Here is a 17156-nt window from a genome sequence, read left to right as displayed (position 1 = left end):
TGCGTACACACTGGGGAAATTCTGGCTCGGTGGCGCCATCACTATCGTCACTTGATGAGAGCTCACTTTCCAATGGTTTTTACGATACTTATTGCACGTCCTCAGCAAGTGTTGCTGGTTGCGTCATGACTTTCTGCCATCTTCTGTAGCTACCTCATATGACCTTGGTGCGGCTGGCCCTAGCACCTGTGCCTTGCGGGTCTGTGACTTGTCCTTGATCCTTACGACATCACCTTTCTTGAGTGCTGGTAGGCATCGGCCCCGAGCTTCGGGCTGCTTATGTTTAGTCACATGAATACTTGAGTGTTGGCTAAAGTCCGGAAGTCTCGTGCGTAGGTGTCTTCCCTGTAAGAGTTCACTCGGTGAGCGACCGTCTTCGAGAGGGCACAAACGGTAGCTTAGTAGCCGAAGCCAAAAATCCTGTTTCGTTTCCCTAGTCTTTTTCATAATTCGAACACGTTTCTCGGCGAGGCCGTTGGACTGGGGGAAACGTGGGCATGAAGTCACATGATGGAAGTCGTGTATCTAGAAGCAAAAGATGTGAATTCATGAGATGAAAACTGACCATTATCGCTACAAACTTCTACTGGGATACCATATCTGGAAAAAATGGCACTCAGTTTTTCGCTGACAGATTTGGTGGAAGAGTCTATCAGTTTTTTTACTTCTGGAAAATTGGACAAGGCGTCAAAGACGCATAGGTATGAACTACCACCTTGCTGGAAGATGTCGACTCCCACTCTGTGCCATGCATACAATGGTGGAGGCCTTAATACTAGAGGTTCACTTTGCTGCGCGTAAGCATACTTGCAGCAAGCTACACAGCTTTGTAGCATCCTTTCGATGTCAGTGTTAAGACCTGGCCAGAAAACCAAACGTCGAGCTTTTGCCTTTGACTTGTTTATACCCAAATGCCCTTCATGAATGCGTTTGAGCATTTCTGTCCTCAATGACTTTGGGATTACTACCTTGCATCCTTTAAACAGAATGCCTTCGACAAGAGTTAACTCGGATGCGAACGGTTTCAAATTGCCTTCGAGTCTTCCCTTGCCGTTTAGGTAGTTCATAACTTTAAACTTGGGATCGTCCGCAGTTTCCCTCGCTAGGCATTCCATTGTCTTGTTGCTTACCAAATCCGTGACATTGCTTGTTGCGTGGACTTCTACATCCTCGCTGGACCCAGTGGTATCCCCAGCTGCAGCTGGCGACGATCTTGACAGCATGTCAGCCAGGAGCAGCTTTCTGCCTGGCACCAAATGAAGGTCATAGTCATATGTAAGCAAGCGCAGAAAAAAAAAAACGAAGTCGTGGCGGCATGTCACTGATCGCTTTTGAAGCGATAGTGATTAACGGGCATTGGTCGGTCTCAATAAGAATCTTGCAACCATATAAAAACTGGTGAAATTTTTCGCAGCCAAATGTAATCCCTATCGCTTCTTTCTCTATCTGGGAATATCTTTGTTCTGCAACAGTCACAGCACAAGATGCATAGGCAACTGGCCATCAATCATCACCGTAACACTGCAAAAGCGCAGCCCCTAGCTCGCATTTTGAAGCCTCTGCAGAGGTTCTTGTTTCTCTAGACGGGTCAAAGATAGCAAGTAACGGTGGTTTGCTTAAATGCTTGCAAATAACTGCCCATTTGTGAGCATGCTGCTGAGTCCACTCAAAAATAGTGCCTTTCTTTAAAGACTGCGTAGAAGGTTCGTTTTATCGGACACGTGAAGTATGAACTTGCCGAAGTAATTGCCACTCCTAGCGTCCGGTGCACTGCCGCCTTGTCTGTCGAGTGAGGCATTTCGCCCAGTAATCTGCTCAGCGAAGGGTTTGGCTTTATGCCGTCTCGAGATATGACGTCACCCAAGAAATCGATTTCAGTCAGCCTGAACTTGCATTTATCAGCATTGAACGTCAATCCAGCATGTCTGGCCAACTGCAAAGCATGGCGGAGGCGCGCATCGTGCTCAATTGCAGTAGCTCCCCAGATTAAAATGCCACCTGTGTACATGTGCACTCCAGTGGCGCGGTCAAAGATTTCACTCATTCCCTTCTGGAATACTTCTGGCGCTGAAGCTATTCCGAACGGGAGCCTTAGGAAGCAGCAACGCCCAAATGGTGTGCCGAACATGCAGATATTTGACGTTGCATTGTCTAGAGGGATTTGGTGGAAGCCGGAGTTTGCGTCAAGGCGCGAGAAGTATTTGGCCCCTGCCAACTGTGGTTCTGTATCTTCTCGTTTCGGCATTTGATAATGCTCCCGCTTTAGACAGTCATTGATGTTTCGGGGATTGAGATACACACAGAGCTTTCCGTTTTTTGTTTTTTGTTTTTTCTTACGATGACTAGAGGACTCGCCCAGTCTGTCGGTCCGTTGACCTTCTCGATGATGCCGCTGCTTTCCTTCCGATCTAGCTCATCCCGGAGTGGTTCTCTGTGCCAGTGGTACCCATCGCGCTGGCATTACTATTGGTGTTGCATCCTTGCACAAGATCATGTGGTACTCTCGTTGCAAGCAGCTGGTTCCCCGAAATAAAGCTGGAAATTCCTTCAGAATGTCAGCGGTGCCATCCTTGCTGACAGTATCCACTCTGCATGACACCAGTCCCAGCGTTTTGCTTGCGATTAGTCCGAGGATTGCTGGGTTACTCTTCTTTACAATGCAAAAGGAAACGCTGCCCCGGACCGATGATTCACAGCAACTTGCAGAGTTGCTACGCCAATGTGCTTTATGACGCCACCACTATATAACCGAAGGACTGCACTACTTGGCTTTAGCTTGAGGTCTCCCTTGCATCTTCTGTAGATAGAGTAGGGCAACAAATTGGCTTGGGAACCTGTGTCAACTTTGAGCACTACCATTTCACCCGCAACTTCTGCCCTAACCGTCCAATCTTCTCTGCTGCTGACATTGCAGATTTTTACATCCAGAACACTGAAGTCGTCACAAACTTTGTGTACCTCATCTACTCGTTTATGGCAGCACAGAGCGAAATGATTCTTTCGTTTACACACAAAGCATGTCTTTCCGAAGGCTGGGCACCTTGCTCGCGCATGAGACTGATTGCATTTGATGCAACTGTACTTTTGTGATTTTTTTAACCACAGCAACTTGGCCACCTGTCTGCAACCACGCTTCATTCTGTAGGGCAGATACTTCCGCTGCACAGCATGTCTGTACAGCTTTGAGGAGCGCGATGTCCTTTTCTTAGAGCATCTTTTTGCGCAGCTTGGCGTTAATTCTACCGAAGACAATCTGGTCGCGGATTAAGGATTCAGTCAAGGGCTCGAAGTTACAGCTGCGTGTCTGTCTTTTGAGGTCACGTAGGAAATGCTTGAAAGTTTCGCCTTCTGCTTGTGTTCTCGAGCAGAACAAGTATCTCTCAAAAACTTCATTCTGCTGCTCTTGGCAGTATTCAGCGAACTGGTTTGCTACGGTCTCATAATATTGCTTGCTTTCTTCCAAGGAAAAATCATTGAATACCTCGAGCGCGTCGTCTCCCGCAAAGCTCAGCAGAAGCACGGTCTTTACGGCTGGAGTCCTCGGTTCCTTCACTGCTGCCGTTGCCTCCAAGAACAGCTCAAACTTATGTTTGAATCGTTCCCAATTCTTAGCTATGTTTCTGTATAGCAGCAGGGGGTCAGGTGCCTTAAGCAGTTCCATCCTTGGCGAGCAATTGATTCGTCCTGCCCGAACTTTGAGTCATACTCCTCAGTTGCTGCTTGCTGTCCGGGGTTGATTCATGTGCATGCATTGCGAAGCGATGCGACCGCTTCTGACACCATGTATCAGATGCCACACAATGGGAATTCGGCAACAAAGAACCTTTATTAACAAGACAAGGTATGTATATATAGTACCCTGCATGATAAGCATGTGTAGTCTTTATCTGTAGCTCATTTGCATGGTGGAAGCGGCATATGCGCTTGCATGGCAGGTGAGCCTTGCACGATACAGAAGTAGGCTTTTAAGAATCTGTGCGATTGAAAACGGCAACAAGTCTTTTTCACAGTATCGAATAGACGGCACGACACCACCAGTCTAAGCATTTCCCGAAAAATTTCTGAAAATTGGTAATGAAGAAAACAGGTAATTGGTAATGAAAACAGGTATTGCAGTTCTGTAAACAGCACCTGTTAAAGCATCTAAAGCGGACAAATGTTTACGAGTGTTCTGCAGAAGTACTACTCGTAAATTAGCAGTATGGTATTTCAGAGTGGTGTATACATAATTTTGCCCACCTTAGATGTATGTTTAGATGCAGTTTACAAAACAGTGTTACAGCTTTGTAAACTTGATGTTTGGGTTTTTTTTTTTCAATTTTGCAATTTTCAACAATTTTTTTTTAAACAACTGACGGCCTAAATTAAAAATCTGCTTCCTACAGTTGCTAGATTTTAACCTTTTCTTAAAAATTCAATAAACCTTGTCAAAATCAGTGCTGTGGTTCAGGCAAGTACCCAGAATTTTCTTTCGGGGGGGCGGGGGGGGGGGGTACTTTTACTAGTGCAAGTGTGAACAATGCCCACCATTCGCCATAAAGAAGCGTAAACCCGTAACAGAATTGAAATAAGGTGATCTCACAGGTACGCCTATGAAATACACCTCTCCTTTACTTGGCAAAGAAGGAACCACATCAAATGAACTTGCGCGTGAAAAAAGCACAGGAAGAACACCTATGAAATACACCTCTCCTTTACTTGGCAAAGAAGGAACCACATCAAATGAACTTGCGCGTGAAAAAAGCACAGGAAGAACACTGCCAAGAACAAGTAAACAAGCAAAAGTGTAAAATAAAGATTTCTAGTAGCGTTTCTTGAATTAGCTCTGGAAGGATTATAGAGATATATATTTGTGGAACAATCGCAGTTCTTTTGGATCCCTCCTTTACTGCTCTACCAATTTAAGCGCCAAAACTGACTCGTGTTGTTATTTGGGAAGTTGGGTAACGATTCGTGGTCACCAGTCCCATATAACCGCATAGAGTGCAGGACGCTGCGGTTCTATAGACGTACTGCACCCGCCACGGAAGGTTAGAAACACACCCACATTAGTACAGCAGAGAAGTGGCTACATCAGATGGCTCGACTGATGACTGTAGACGTGTCCATTAAAAAAACACGGAAAACTTCTCACTGCCGGCGGCATTTTCTCTACTTCCTTTTACTCCCTTTTTGCTCAAGCTATTGCCGCTGCCACCCACCACCCACTCCTAATTCTTGGAGATTTCAACGCACCCAACCATTTGTGGGGTCACTCCGTTTCTACTCCTAAGGGCAGAGCCCTATGGATCCACATACAAGACCACAGACTCACATTACATAACAATATCGATGCACCAACCAGGCTAGGCAATAATGTAGCTAAGGACACCTCCCCCGATCTTACGCTTACACACAGAATCCAACACGTCACATGACACAACTCGCAAGTTAACCTCGGTAGCGACCATTATATCATTACCATCACACTACAATTCAAACACAAACCCTTTGCACCCAAACGCCTCAGCCTTACCAATTGGGACAATTTTCGAGAGGCCCGCCAGATATCAGCTCCCACAAACATTCAAGACATTTCAGAATGGGTTCAGCAACTACACTCGGATGCCCAGACGCACACTACCACTCTTCCCCCTGAAATCGCTCTCACTACGGTTGATTCCAAGCTTCTACACATGTGGTAAGCCAAACGGTGGAAGAGGCAACGGTTCAACCGAAAACTAAAACTCAGAATTGCCAAATTAGACCTCCAGATCCAGGAGTACGCCACACAACTGGCCTGCCAGCAGTGGGGCCAGGTATGTGAAAGCATGCATGACAACCTCGATAACAAGCGCACATGGCAACTCTTGCGACACTTATTAGACCCTACCACATCACGCACACACCACAACCATAGCATAAACAAACTGCTACATGCACACAAAAACAATCTCAATGGATTCTTCGACGACCTCCGCCATAAACATCTGCCTCCCGCTCAGAAGTATGACATGCCAAAATATACTGGTGAACCCAACGAGCTACTTAGCGCCGCTATCACGGAAGCAGAGGTTCGCCATGCCCTCGCCACCCTGCGCACAATGTCAGCACCAGGCCCCGACCTTATTAACAATAAAATACTCCGCAATCTAGACGACAACTCTGTCACAGCCATCATGGCGTACTTCAATCACTGCATTGACAATGGCACCTTCCCTAGTTCGTGGAAAGATGCCAGGGTAATTTTTATCCCAAAGCCAAACAAACCACTCAACACTTCTAATCTCAGGCCTATATCATTAACCTCTTGTCTAGGTAAAACACTCAAACACGTCATCCTCAACCGACTCAGTAAATACATGGAGGACAACAATCTTTATCCATCAGAAATGGTAGGTTTTCGAAAATCTCTCTCATGCCAAGATATGCTTCGAATGAAGCATGACATCATTACACCCAATAGCAGTCTAGATACGCAAGCAATTCTCAGTCTGGACCTCCACAGAGCCTTCAATAACATTTCACATTCCGCCATCCTCCGAGAGCTTAATCTCATTGGGGTTGGCGGAAAGACATATGACTACATATGTACCTTCTTATCCAACCGTACCGCAACCATACACATAGGCACAGAGCAATCCCTTTCGTACGCTTTAGGTAGCTACGGCACACCCCAAGGCTCAGTGCTGTCCCCTTTTCTTTTTAATCTTTCTATGATGCCGATGGCGCAAGAATTGCGGTCTATTTCTGATCTCAAGTTTTTACTCTACGCCGATGACATCACTCTTTGGACGACTGGCGGCTCCGATGGAGAGATTCAAGACACTCTACAGGCCGCAGCAGACGCTGTCGTGGCTCATTCCGGGGCTATGAATCTATGCTCCCCTCAAAAATCCGATCTACTTCTTCTGCCATCCCACCGGGGGGCCGGAAAACACGTCTAGTATACAGGTCATCCTAAACCACATCCCCGTTACTAGAGTGGACAGGTTCCAGGTGCTCGATTTACACATTCAAAGCAGCCGGCTCAACACATATACCCTACATACACTCCACACCACAGTTGATCACACCCTGCGCCTTCTAGGGCGAGTCTCCAATAAACATGGCGGACTAAAGGAGGCCGAACTTCTCTTGATCCAGGCCTTCGTTATCAGTAAGATTACATTCGCAACACCATATGTACATTTCCTTAAATCAGAATCGGATAAGATCGACACTCTTTTACGCAAAATATATATTTGCTCTGGGGGTCCCCATACGTACCTCCACTGAAAGGCTAATGCTTACTGGAACTTTCAACACACTTACTGAACTCACAGAAGCCCACCTCACATCCTAATATAGCAGACTTTCTAACACCACAACAGGTCGACACATTCTACAAACTCTTTCTATCACTCCGGCACCCATCATCAAGACTAAATACACCATTCCACATCACATACACGAGAACCTCTGCATCCCCCCACTTCCTAAAAACATGCACCCTGTGCATCACAAACAGCGCAGGAGGCAGCGAGCAAAGGCTCTCCAAAAACAATTCTCCACCTCTAAAGACGTGCTCTATGTTGATGCCGCCGAATATGGGAACAGAAACATTACGCAATATCAGTAATTAACTCTCACGGTCAGGTTGCTGCGGCCGCCTCCATTCTTGGCTCTTCCTCGGAGGAGGCGGAGGAAGCGGCCATAGCCCTGGCCCTCACAATCCCAAATTCATCAGTTATCGTTAGTGACTCCACAGCAGCCATACATAACTTCGGAGCAGGTAGGGTCTCTAAGCCAGCCATTTCTCTCCTCTTGGCCCATCCTTTCCATCAAACTGTGGCATTAATCTGGACTCCTACGCATGCGAGCCTTGCCGGAAACGAGGTGGCTCATGCCAGTGCCCGAGGATTTACAGTCCGGGCTCAGGCATCAGATGTGTCGGACCTCGCCACGGAGGAGGCGCCGTTTACAGCACGGGATCGACTTATTACTTACCACGACATCTGCACACACTACCGATTAGACCGCTTAACCTTTCCACCATTCATGGGCAAATCCCCGCGTAGGTGTGAAGTTATGTGGCGACAGCTGCAGACTCGCACCTTTCCGTCCCCTTACCTCCTCCACCGCATTCATCCCGCCATTTACCTTTCTCCCTCATGTAAATTCTGTGTCTCTCCCAAAGCAGACTTAAACCACATCATGTGGGGGTGCCCTAAGCACCCCCTTCCCTCTTTCCTCAAGCAATTAATATCTAGTGAGGAGCAGTGGGAGGCTGCCTTGTGCAGCTCCAGGCCCGATCTTCAGGAGGCCATCCTGGAGTGGGCTGAGAGGATAAAGGAGGCCTACTTCAAGTAGTTCCTCCCCCCACCCTCTATTCCATTGCCCCCTTCCCTTTAAAGAGGGATAAATAAAGTTTTTCATCATCATCATGACAGTCAGTCAAAGCTCTCAAACGAAAAGCAAAGTGCTTCACCTCCGCCGCGGGTCAGCCCCAAGGTAGTGCAATGCCGGGCCGACCCGCGGCAGAGGTGAAGCAGGCGTTAAGCACTCCCCATACGGATGCTGCTTAATTATTTCGGCCCCCCTCTGGGTACGTGCCTGCTGTGGTTTCCAAGAAAAATTATTTCTCTGTCCTCGTGTATTTAGATAAGAGCTCCCTAGCTAAAGCATGCCACTCTGCTCATTGTAAGACTTAAAAGTATGAAAAGTATATGAGACATCAAATTCCTTGACACCTACCTATCTCTTTCATATGTGACCAACAATTTTTCGTTGCGAATGCAAGCAGTGAGACGAGTCTCTAGCCTTCAAAGTATTGCCTACCATATATGAAACTGAGTAAAGAACACCTGGAAATGTTTCCTCCTAGCAAATGTAGTTGCCTGGCTTTGCAGCACATGACTTCTTGTTGATGGTACTGGCACATTTCTACACACCTGTGCAGTGCATTGACATATTTTCAGCCTACACTTGCGGCTAGAGCACCAGCAAAGTCAGAGCCAAACATAACAGTGCTTACTTTAATAGTGTACTGCACTGTCATGCTCATAACAAAATGCAAGACGTCACGTCACAAACACTTATGATTCTCCTCACACTGATGGCGCACCCATAGATACGTACCAATGCAGTCATCCATTTTCCTGAAATTTTAAAACTAAACAGGTAGACACTCCTTCCTCTCTTATATCTCAAATTTCCATGGAGGAAAGAGAATACTAGGAGGGAGCATGACATTAGGCATCCTGCAGTCACTTGGGAAATCATGGCAAATGCGCAGATCGCGTGTTGAATCTTAGTAACATCATGTTGGTTCATTGTAGATCTGAATGTCGAAGTATGCAAAAGAAGTAGCCAAGTGTAAAAGAATTAAAGTGAACAAAATGGAATCAGAGCATGCATTGAGTGAGAAGCATTGAGCTACATAGATGTGAAGGAGAAGTGAACAGAAGAAATTTAAGGAAACATCAAAGCAAGCTTCACTTATCCACTGATTTCCACACATGCCTGGGGTTCACTAATTTTTTTATGACTAGGCTTCTAGGTTGTCACATGATGCACTCGCTTGCTTTTTTTTTTTTTTCTTCTTCTCTATTCATATTTCACTTTGTGCCACAGGTTTTGTTCAACTTCTTTCACATTACTGCTGGTTCCTGATTACGAAAGAAACCTACTATAAAAGCAGCAGAGTCAGGTTGTGACCAACAATAATCGGGTGCCTTGATACTCGTTCTTCTCATTCATTGCATAGCTAGAGTCTCGACTCGGGCAGGTGTGATACCTTCAAATAGCATATAAGAGTGTTCATTGGTCGGCTGCCTGCTCCTAAAGGTTGACATATGTGATGACATCGATCTAAAGAATGTTCCATGGCCATGAGTGGTGGGTTACATCTTGTACACATACACAAATGCACAAGAATATGGATATGAGAACAGCTGTTGCTGTAGCACAATTGGTAGTGTAACGAATGTGTAATGCAGAGATTATGGGTTCGGCTCCCACTGGCGGCATACTGCTTTCTCATCCACTTTAATTTTCCTTCAGCTTGTCATTTCTACACTTCAATTTAAACTACAAATAATTTCCCTTTTGGTTTCCTTGGCTTCATACGATTGCGGCAAACAAAACTTGAGCCCCTCAGCCCCCCCTTGTTTTTATTCACAGTCATCCTGTCCCACAAATCGAACCTGCAGCTGGCAGGCTGGCATCAATGCCTTTCCAGGGCAGTCACTCTGTCAACTGAGCTAACTAGGAGGCTGGGTGAGAGTGAATTAATAAACTCAAAGGCTTCTGTGGAAATATGCAAGGTGGAGGAAGCTTCATGAAAGGGGATAAGAATCATGCACACCACAAAATTGCAAAGAAAACCCCTGTGGGTTTCCTTTGTACCTTTGAGCTACTTATGGATGGATGACGGTTTTCCATTTCATGAAACAATTAAGATGTGATGCTGTTTTTTGTGCATGTATTGTCTAGCAAAAAGAAAATGTCATAATACAGGTGCAAAGTTCTCGTTATATAACAACTACACAGCTGTAGATGTTTGTTTCTTTTTTCTAATTTAGAGGGCAGCTGTAGTAGCTTCGACGGGGCAACCGGACGCGGGACCTACGGCACGAGGCCTAACGGCCGGGGTGCGAAGCGCCGCAAAGAAGAGCCGGACTGCTCAATTCGGGGACCAAACAAAGAATCACCGAATGACCATAGAATAAAGAACCAGGTACTTTATTCCAGCGAGGGGAAATGCAGCAGGTATACTTACAGCATTTGGCGCTGAGTGGCGCCCCGACGTAAAGATTCGAAACCGAAACTGGAAGCCGACACAGGATATCACAGCACCCAAACTTAACACTGACTGAAATTCACAAATTTTTAATTGACTTCACTCCACATCTTACAATTATGGAACTGAAGCCAGTCAGTGCTCAAGGCATGTCCATTTATGGGGTATTCCAAGACTGGCACCAGTTCACGAATGGCTTAATTTGCAGGGAAAGTGCATTTTCATTATGCTTGTTCTCCCACATAGCCTCCCTTATTCACCGCAGAAGCAACATAAGGAACACGAGTGTGTTCAATTAGTAGCTTCAATTTTGCAGCATGCACACTAAAGTCATTAATTAAAAAGTTATCTAATGAATGAATTTTGTCCACTTAAATAATTGTTTTGCCCAAAAGTCTCTATTTCTACTGCAGTAATGCTTATACAAGTTATTTAATCCAGTAGTATGGCTTCAAGCATTTCTGAGGACGACCATCACTGAAGACCCAGTGCTTTGAAAAGAAGGCAACCTGTTAGTCAAACACTGACACAAAACAATTGCTTAAAACAAGCTCTGTAATAAAAAAATGAGAGCTTGTAGAACATACAGACAGCTCCAGCTATGAATGTGGTAAAGTTATGTTTTTTCTACAAGAACAAAGCAAAGATTCCTGTTCATTTCGCAGCCCACTCCACTTTCACTGCCAAACTATTTACCATTCCTTCTGTGCAAATGTGAGCAATTTTCACCCTAAGGTGCATTGCAATGCACTACTTTTCAGAAGCCTGCTGTTTTTACTTTGGGACCCCTTCCTGTACATAACTGTTTCTATATTAATTTACTTATCAATAAAATTGGATTGAAAGTGAAGCTGAATACTAGTAGCCCCTGCTCAGATTGCAACTGCCTTTGTGTGCTCCAGCCTTTGGGAAGAAATTACACAGCCTGCACACTGCCTGGACACTCTCAGGCAAAACCACATCCCTTGCAAGGATTGTAAAATTAGCAGGAACACTGACTGTGGGTTGCTGCATTTGGCAAAATGATAACTTTTTGGATGTTCTTGATCAGCAAAAAGCTTGTTTCACACCAATTGAAGGGCCTTTAAAAAATGGTTGTGCATGTGGGAGCCGTTGTTGGTCCATCAAATATTGCCCACGTGCCCACTCGCACAAAAATATTTCCAAGCATGTTCACCAACACCTTTCAATAAGGCCAAGCCAAGTGAACTATAGATTGCAAAAGTGGACACCTATCATCTACCACAGGGGCAGATCCAGGGTAGCCTTAAGGGGAGAGGGCAATGACACAACACTATCGGCACTAAAGTGCCAGCATGTCTCGGGGAAGGGCGTCCCAGGGCCTCCCCTCTGGATTGACCAGTAATCTAGCAAGACAGGAAACATTCTCTAAAGTTGTATCACTATGTGTGTGTGTGTGTATTTTCAATGAAGGCGTTGTATGTTTTATATCTATGTTGCAATGACTGTCATGCCTGTCCTGCATACACATTCAAGGCAGCATTTTGTTGTGTGTTTTTTTGTGGATGGGCCTTAAAGATGTAGCAGCATAAAGCTAGTGAATGAGAACTCTTCCCTAAGCACATGTGACGGAACCTTCGGCACACTATGTATTCCAAATGTGCTACAATAAGTTTTGAATGGTTGAAGTGTTCACTAGGATTGATAAACTGTTCATGTAGTGCCCTTGATGTTACAAACAATGAAAAGTAAACCTGTTACATGGTAATATACTGGCACCGAGAGCAAATATCCAGATGTCTACCTTTCATCTCCTTTTCCCAAAGCATTTTTCGTGTACTATTTATCAGTTTTGCAGCAAAACCCAACCGGAAATGTCTCAAGATGTGTTTTGACATGTTTTAAGCATCATTATATTAATTGGTGCTTTTGCTTTTGAGGCACTATACCTTTGTGTGCACGTCATGAATGCATCACTGAAATGTGTTAAGGCCATAACAAGGTTAATATACTGAGGTAGCTCAGTGGCTAGTCTTCTCGTAGTGAACATAATGGTTTCATCCTGGCTGCCGCAACTGCCTCTAGATGGTGTTGGAAAGCAAGAGTAAATTATCCTACTTTTCAACTAGAAATCTTTCATGTAGCTTTGATATATTATGCCCGACTGATTGTTGCTAATATAGGTACTGAGGTAAAATAGAAGTATTCTGAAAATTGCAAAAAACAATGCAGCACTTTCTAATTCAATAAAAAAACGAAGTATTCAGTTTTTTTTGCCTAACCACAAAGACAGCATTAAATAAAGATTTCTTAAACAGAACAGTTCAACAAACAAAATGTGTACAATTTTAGTTGACTTTCCTTAGGCACATTGATTACATACTTCAATTAAACTTTTATTTGTAAATTTTGGTTAGCAAAACATGTACCAAAGCTGCCACAACTTCCACCAGCTGTTGCATCACATATAGAACAGCAGAAACTTGATGCTAAAGAGTCAAGGAAAACTCTTTTGACTTCAGATTTCCCCAGTGTTATCTGAATGGCTCCTCTGCAGCATTATGCCTACTCAGCTTATTAGTGTACGTCTTTTGTTGCATACCGTCACAGGGACAAATTGAATAGTGACTGTGTAAACCACTAATGCTAGCTACGATGAGAAACATCAACACTATTAATTGCATCAAAGTGACAAATTAAGTCGCAAACAACAAGTCTCATGATTATCTGGACAGTTATGATCCAATATGTGCTACAGTATCAGACCAACTGCAAATGAATGGAGTTGAAATCATGCAGTGTTACTTTGACGTTGACTGCAGTGCCAAATTATTGGACAATGTTTTGTGCATGAATGCACAGCCCATATCACGTGCAAAGTAAACTGTAAACTATGAAAAACTGAAGCAGAGCATTACATATTTTTCTGTATCCACCAATAACACGACATTCCAAACTTATTTCACTTAAACATTTTTTTCTTCTTACCTTCAAGTTTTGTTGCAAGGGAGTCTGCAGTGTTCATTGCTGACTGTTTTCACTAAGTGCGCAGGGAAATGCGAGGCAAAATGAAAAGAATGGTTGGGAGGCAAAACAAATTTACCCACCCACGGATTAAATAATGTCTGTTAAAAATTAACTCTGGACACTGGGTTATGAAAGATGCCATAGAGGAGAGTGCCAGATTAATTATGACCACCTGTGGTTCTTTAATGTACTCCCATTATACAGCACTCAAGTGCTTTTGCATTCCGTCCACATCGGAATGCCACCACTGCGGCCGGGAATCAAACCTGCGACCTTGTGCTCAGCAGCACAACACCATCACCACTAAGCACTAATGCCCATTTCACATGCTGCGATCTTACACTGCATTTGTCACAAATGCCCATTTCATGTGCACCGATCACGGCAGCTGTAATTTTGGCATTCTTGAGCACCTAGTGGAAGACTGCATTGTTCTCGGCATAAGCTTATTAAGTCTGCTTCGGTTAAAAGCAAAGTAAAACAAACTAGGAACTTTCCATGAAAAGTTTTTTTGTGTTTGAATTTGTTACTCTGTCAAAACAAGAACTGAGCAGGCCAGCGACAGTGATGCGTCTAACGATCCACATTATTAGTTCACTTGCAAGTCCGATTTTGCAGAAAAGGGCAGAATTTGCACTTGCAATTTGGAGGTGCAAATTTGCAAGTAAAATGGCAACATGTAAAACAAACTTCACAATTTTAGTGGCCCGAGCAGCGATTGACATTCTTGTTTCCTTACAGCACTTCCAGTTCACCTCCCAAGATGACCAGAAACAAAATTAAAAATAAATCTGAAAAACATAGAAAAATAAATAGTACAGTACAAAATTCATGGGTTTCATTATAGATATATCAGAGCATAAGCTTAGTTAGAAGTTGAGTTACTAGTTAGAAGTTGAGTTACTGAAGTGTGTGGAATAATTAGAATTAGAAATCACTTGATTACTACACACCAAAATGCAGAATCATAGATTTTAGAGACCAGCCATATGAGCACTACTTTGGCAAAATTCCTGGAAATCTGGAAGTAGAAAGCACAAGTAACGACATCACTAATGATGTCACACAAAAGAATATGGCATATTTAACCAGCTAATTAATGGAAAACTTGCCTGGCATAGACTGAACATCTGCCTAGCAAAGCAGATGTTATGTGACTCCCTCCTCTCTCACTTCTCTCCCAGCGCTCACCTGCTCGCAACAGCTGCGCATGCACTTGTTACGTGCTTTGACGTTGGCACTGGAGAGGGCGCGTAATGTGCACTTCGTGCGCCGCTCGCTGGGGGCTACGCCTTGCCAGGTGGCGCGTGCAGCGCTTGCTCCTTGCCTGCATATCATGCCAGGGGAAGGACGTTCTTTATTCTATGGTTCAGTCGCTTAACCTAAAGAACACCAACACTGTGCTGCAAGTGCCACTAATAATAGACGCCCAAGTCAAAGATTAGGGTCGTCTACCATTTTTAGCCACTGCAATGCACAATTACAAGCTGTATGCAGAGATAAAAAAGCTTCTGTAAATTACACTTATTTAAGCAGCTTTATTGAAACAGTTTCTTCATGGCTACAGCAAAATATCTGTTTAGCTTGCATGTGCGCTCCTTAACAATCTCCAACTGTGTATCAACAGCAGTATTCTTGGGGTCCAAATGCTTGGCCTGCTCAAGGTCACATTTAGCTCGCTCATACTCTTGTAATTGGATTAGTGCAGTGCCACGTCGGTATAAGGCTTTGACATTGTTTGGGTCTATCTCCAGGGCAAGAGTGCAATTTTCAACGGCATGATCGTAGGTATAATTCTGTAGTTGACATGCTGCAAGGTTCAGCAGACACTTTAGTTTCAAACCTTGGATGTCTAGTTCTAGCTGTCTGGTCACATCATCAGGTACAGTATCATGTTCTAATGAAATTACATACTTGTACGACCAGCTAAAGTGTCTGAAGGCCCACCTGTAGTGCTTTGCAGAGAATAACTGACTGCCCTTATCCCTGTGTTCACATGCGTGTCGCCACTTGTCTGCACTAGTCATATCGCAGACATGGGGAACATTGCTAAACGTTTCCAGTTCTATTCGAACTCTGTAGCTCTTAGGGGTCACATCGGGCTTCTCGGGTGGTGCTCCTCTGTTATGCGACACATCGCCTGCTTCCTTATTACTGTCTTTCATAGTGTCCCCTTGTACGCGTGAGACGTTGCTGCGGTCTGTCGCTGGCCGGTTGCCACAGTGGAGGTAGGCAGCTTTCGGTACGTACGGCACTGTAATGCTTAGCGGAAGAGTAAATAATAAATCGCAAACCTCTTCAGTGTTCATTGTCATCAAGCATTTTTCAAGGATCAGTTCCACTTCGCTCGAAACATCTCCGATGACTAAGGTTTTAGTCCGAATGCCACTTCCAAGACCAACAATTCCTTCCTCGTCCGATAAAACATTACAGCGACAAGACGACTCATGCAAAGGCTTCTTTCCAATGTGCCCGGCCTTTACAATTATTTTGCGAAATGACTTGTCGGGCGCTTCCCATTGTTCAAAATGAGTGTCTTTATCACTCATTGCACTGCTTCACGCGCTAGTCACTCAAAGACCACTCTTTGCACAGTGATGCACACACGGTGATGATACGATGGCAGTGCCGAAGGCCTCATGAAAACTTCAGAAACGCATTTTTGACAGTACTTGCGGCGTTTCACACAGTACGCTTTGAAGTGGTCAAGCGCTTGCGTGGGTTTTTGTTCAAGGGAACAGGAACGGCGCAGGTACTCCCACTTCAGTACTTTGAGTTATTTCACGGTCAACCGTGGTCAACATGGGTCAACTACGAATGACAATTACAGCGCAAGACATGGCTCGTTGCGTCAGTTGCGTAGTATTACAAACACATTTAGATTAGTACCATGTTAATACGCTGGAACATTTTTTGGTATTAATTTGAAGAATATAAAATAACCAATAAGTTCCAATGCTTAGCATGACAAAACAGCAAAAGCGCATCTTGGAACGCCCGGTGCGCGAGAGCGAATCGCCCCGACCGCACTTGCTGTTGCGGGTGGCTGTCTGCACGGGGGGTGACATCCATAGCCATCCAGCAGCGAACCTCTGTGGGGCCCTCGTTAATTTTTTATCATTGTCATTTCTTGTTTCAGACTGAATTTACTATTGACCCAACTTTAGAGCAAGCTTCTGAAGAGACCTGACTTTGGAGGGAATCGGCCAAGGTCCTCGCATCGACTCGTTGAGCGTGATTCAGCTGGTGTTGACGCATGTTTTGGAGCAGCTGAGCGATGGACTTTAGCGTCAAGTCTTTCAAAGGTTTTGCAACAGAAGCTGCAACCGTGTTCACCAGAGCCGTTCAGGTGACAGTAACAACGTTATGCACTAATCCACGTGCGCTGTGGTCTGGTTTTGCGCCC

The 17156-nt window shown here is 44.6% G+C and overlaps 3 protein-coding genes across 7 annotated transcripts in view; 1 reads left to right on the top strand and 2 right to left on the bottom strand.

Annotated features, from left to right (window-relative positions):
* LOC142586041 (uncharacterized) overlaps window positions 1–15223 on the bottom strand; it is a 116796-nt gene extending 101573 nt beyond the window's left edge. For 2 of the 3 annotated variants that reach the window (XM_075697284.1, XM_075697271.1), the window contains exons 1-2: window positions 14863–15223; window positions 14704–14771 (exon numbers count right to left, since the gene is read on the bottom strand). The gene's annotated coding sequence lies outside the window, so the exon portion shown is untranslated. The remainder of the gene's footprint in view (window positions 1–14703; window positions 14772–14862) is intronic. The other variant, XM_075697277.1, reaches the window with a different exon arrangement.
* A 45-nt stretch (window positions 15224–15268) lies between these two features.
* LOC142586033 (peptidyl-prolyl cis-trans isomerase FKBP8-like) lies at window positions 15269–16602 on the bottom strand. Its single transcript, XM_075697262.1, has one exon. The coding sequence runs from the start codon at window positions 16297–16299 to the stop codon at window positions 15289–15291; it is 1011 nt and encodes a 336-aa protein (XP_075553377.1). The 5' UTR covers window positions 16300–16602; the 3' UTR covers window positions 15269–15288.
* A 193-nt stretch (window positions 16603–16795) lies between these two features.
* Window positions 16796–17156, top strand: part of EndoB (SH3 domain containing GRB2 like, endophilin-B) — a 92818-nt gene continuing 92457 nt past the window's right edge. Inside the window, exon 1 of one of the 3 annotated variants that reach the window (XM_075697252.1) lies at window positions 16796–17099. In XM_075697252.1, coding sequence (XP_075553367.1) covers window positions 17028–17099 — 72 coding nt within the window. In that variant the 5' untranslated portion in view covers window positions 16796–17027. The remainder of the gene's footprint in view (window positions 17100–17156) is intronic. The other 2 variants (XM_075697259.1, XM_075697243.1) reach the window with 2 other exon arrangements.

The sequence above is a fragment of the Dermacentor variabilis genome, chromosome 1 (genome assembly GCF_050947875.1).
Source record: "Dermacentor variabilis isolate Ectoservices chromosome 1, ASM5094787v1, whole genome shotgun sequence".
Classification (NCBI taxonomy): domain Eukaryota; kingdom Metazoa; phylum Arthropoda; class Arachnida; order Ixodida; family Ixodidae; genus Dermacentor; species Dermacentor variabilis.
The sequence above is the reverse complement of the archived record's forward strand: the minus strand, read 5'-3'. Positions and strand labels throughout refer to the sequence as shown.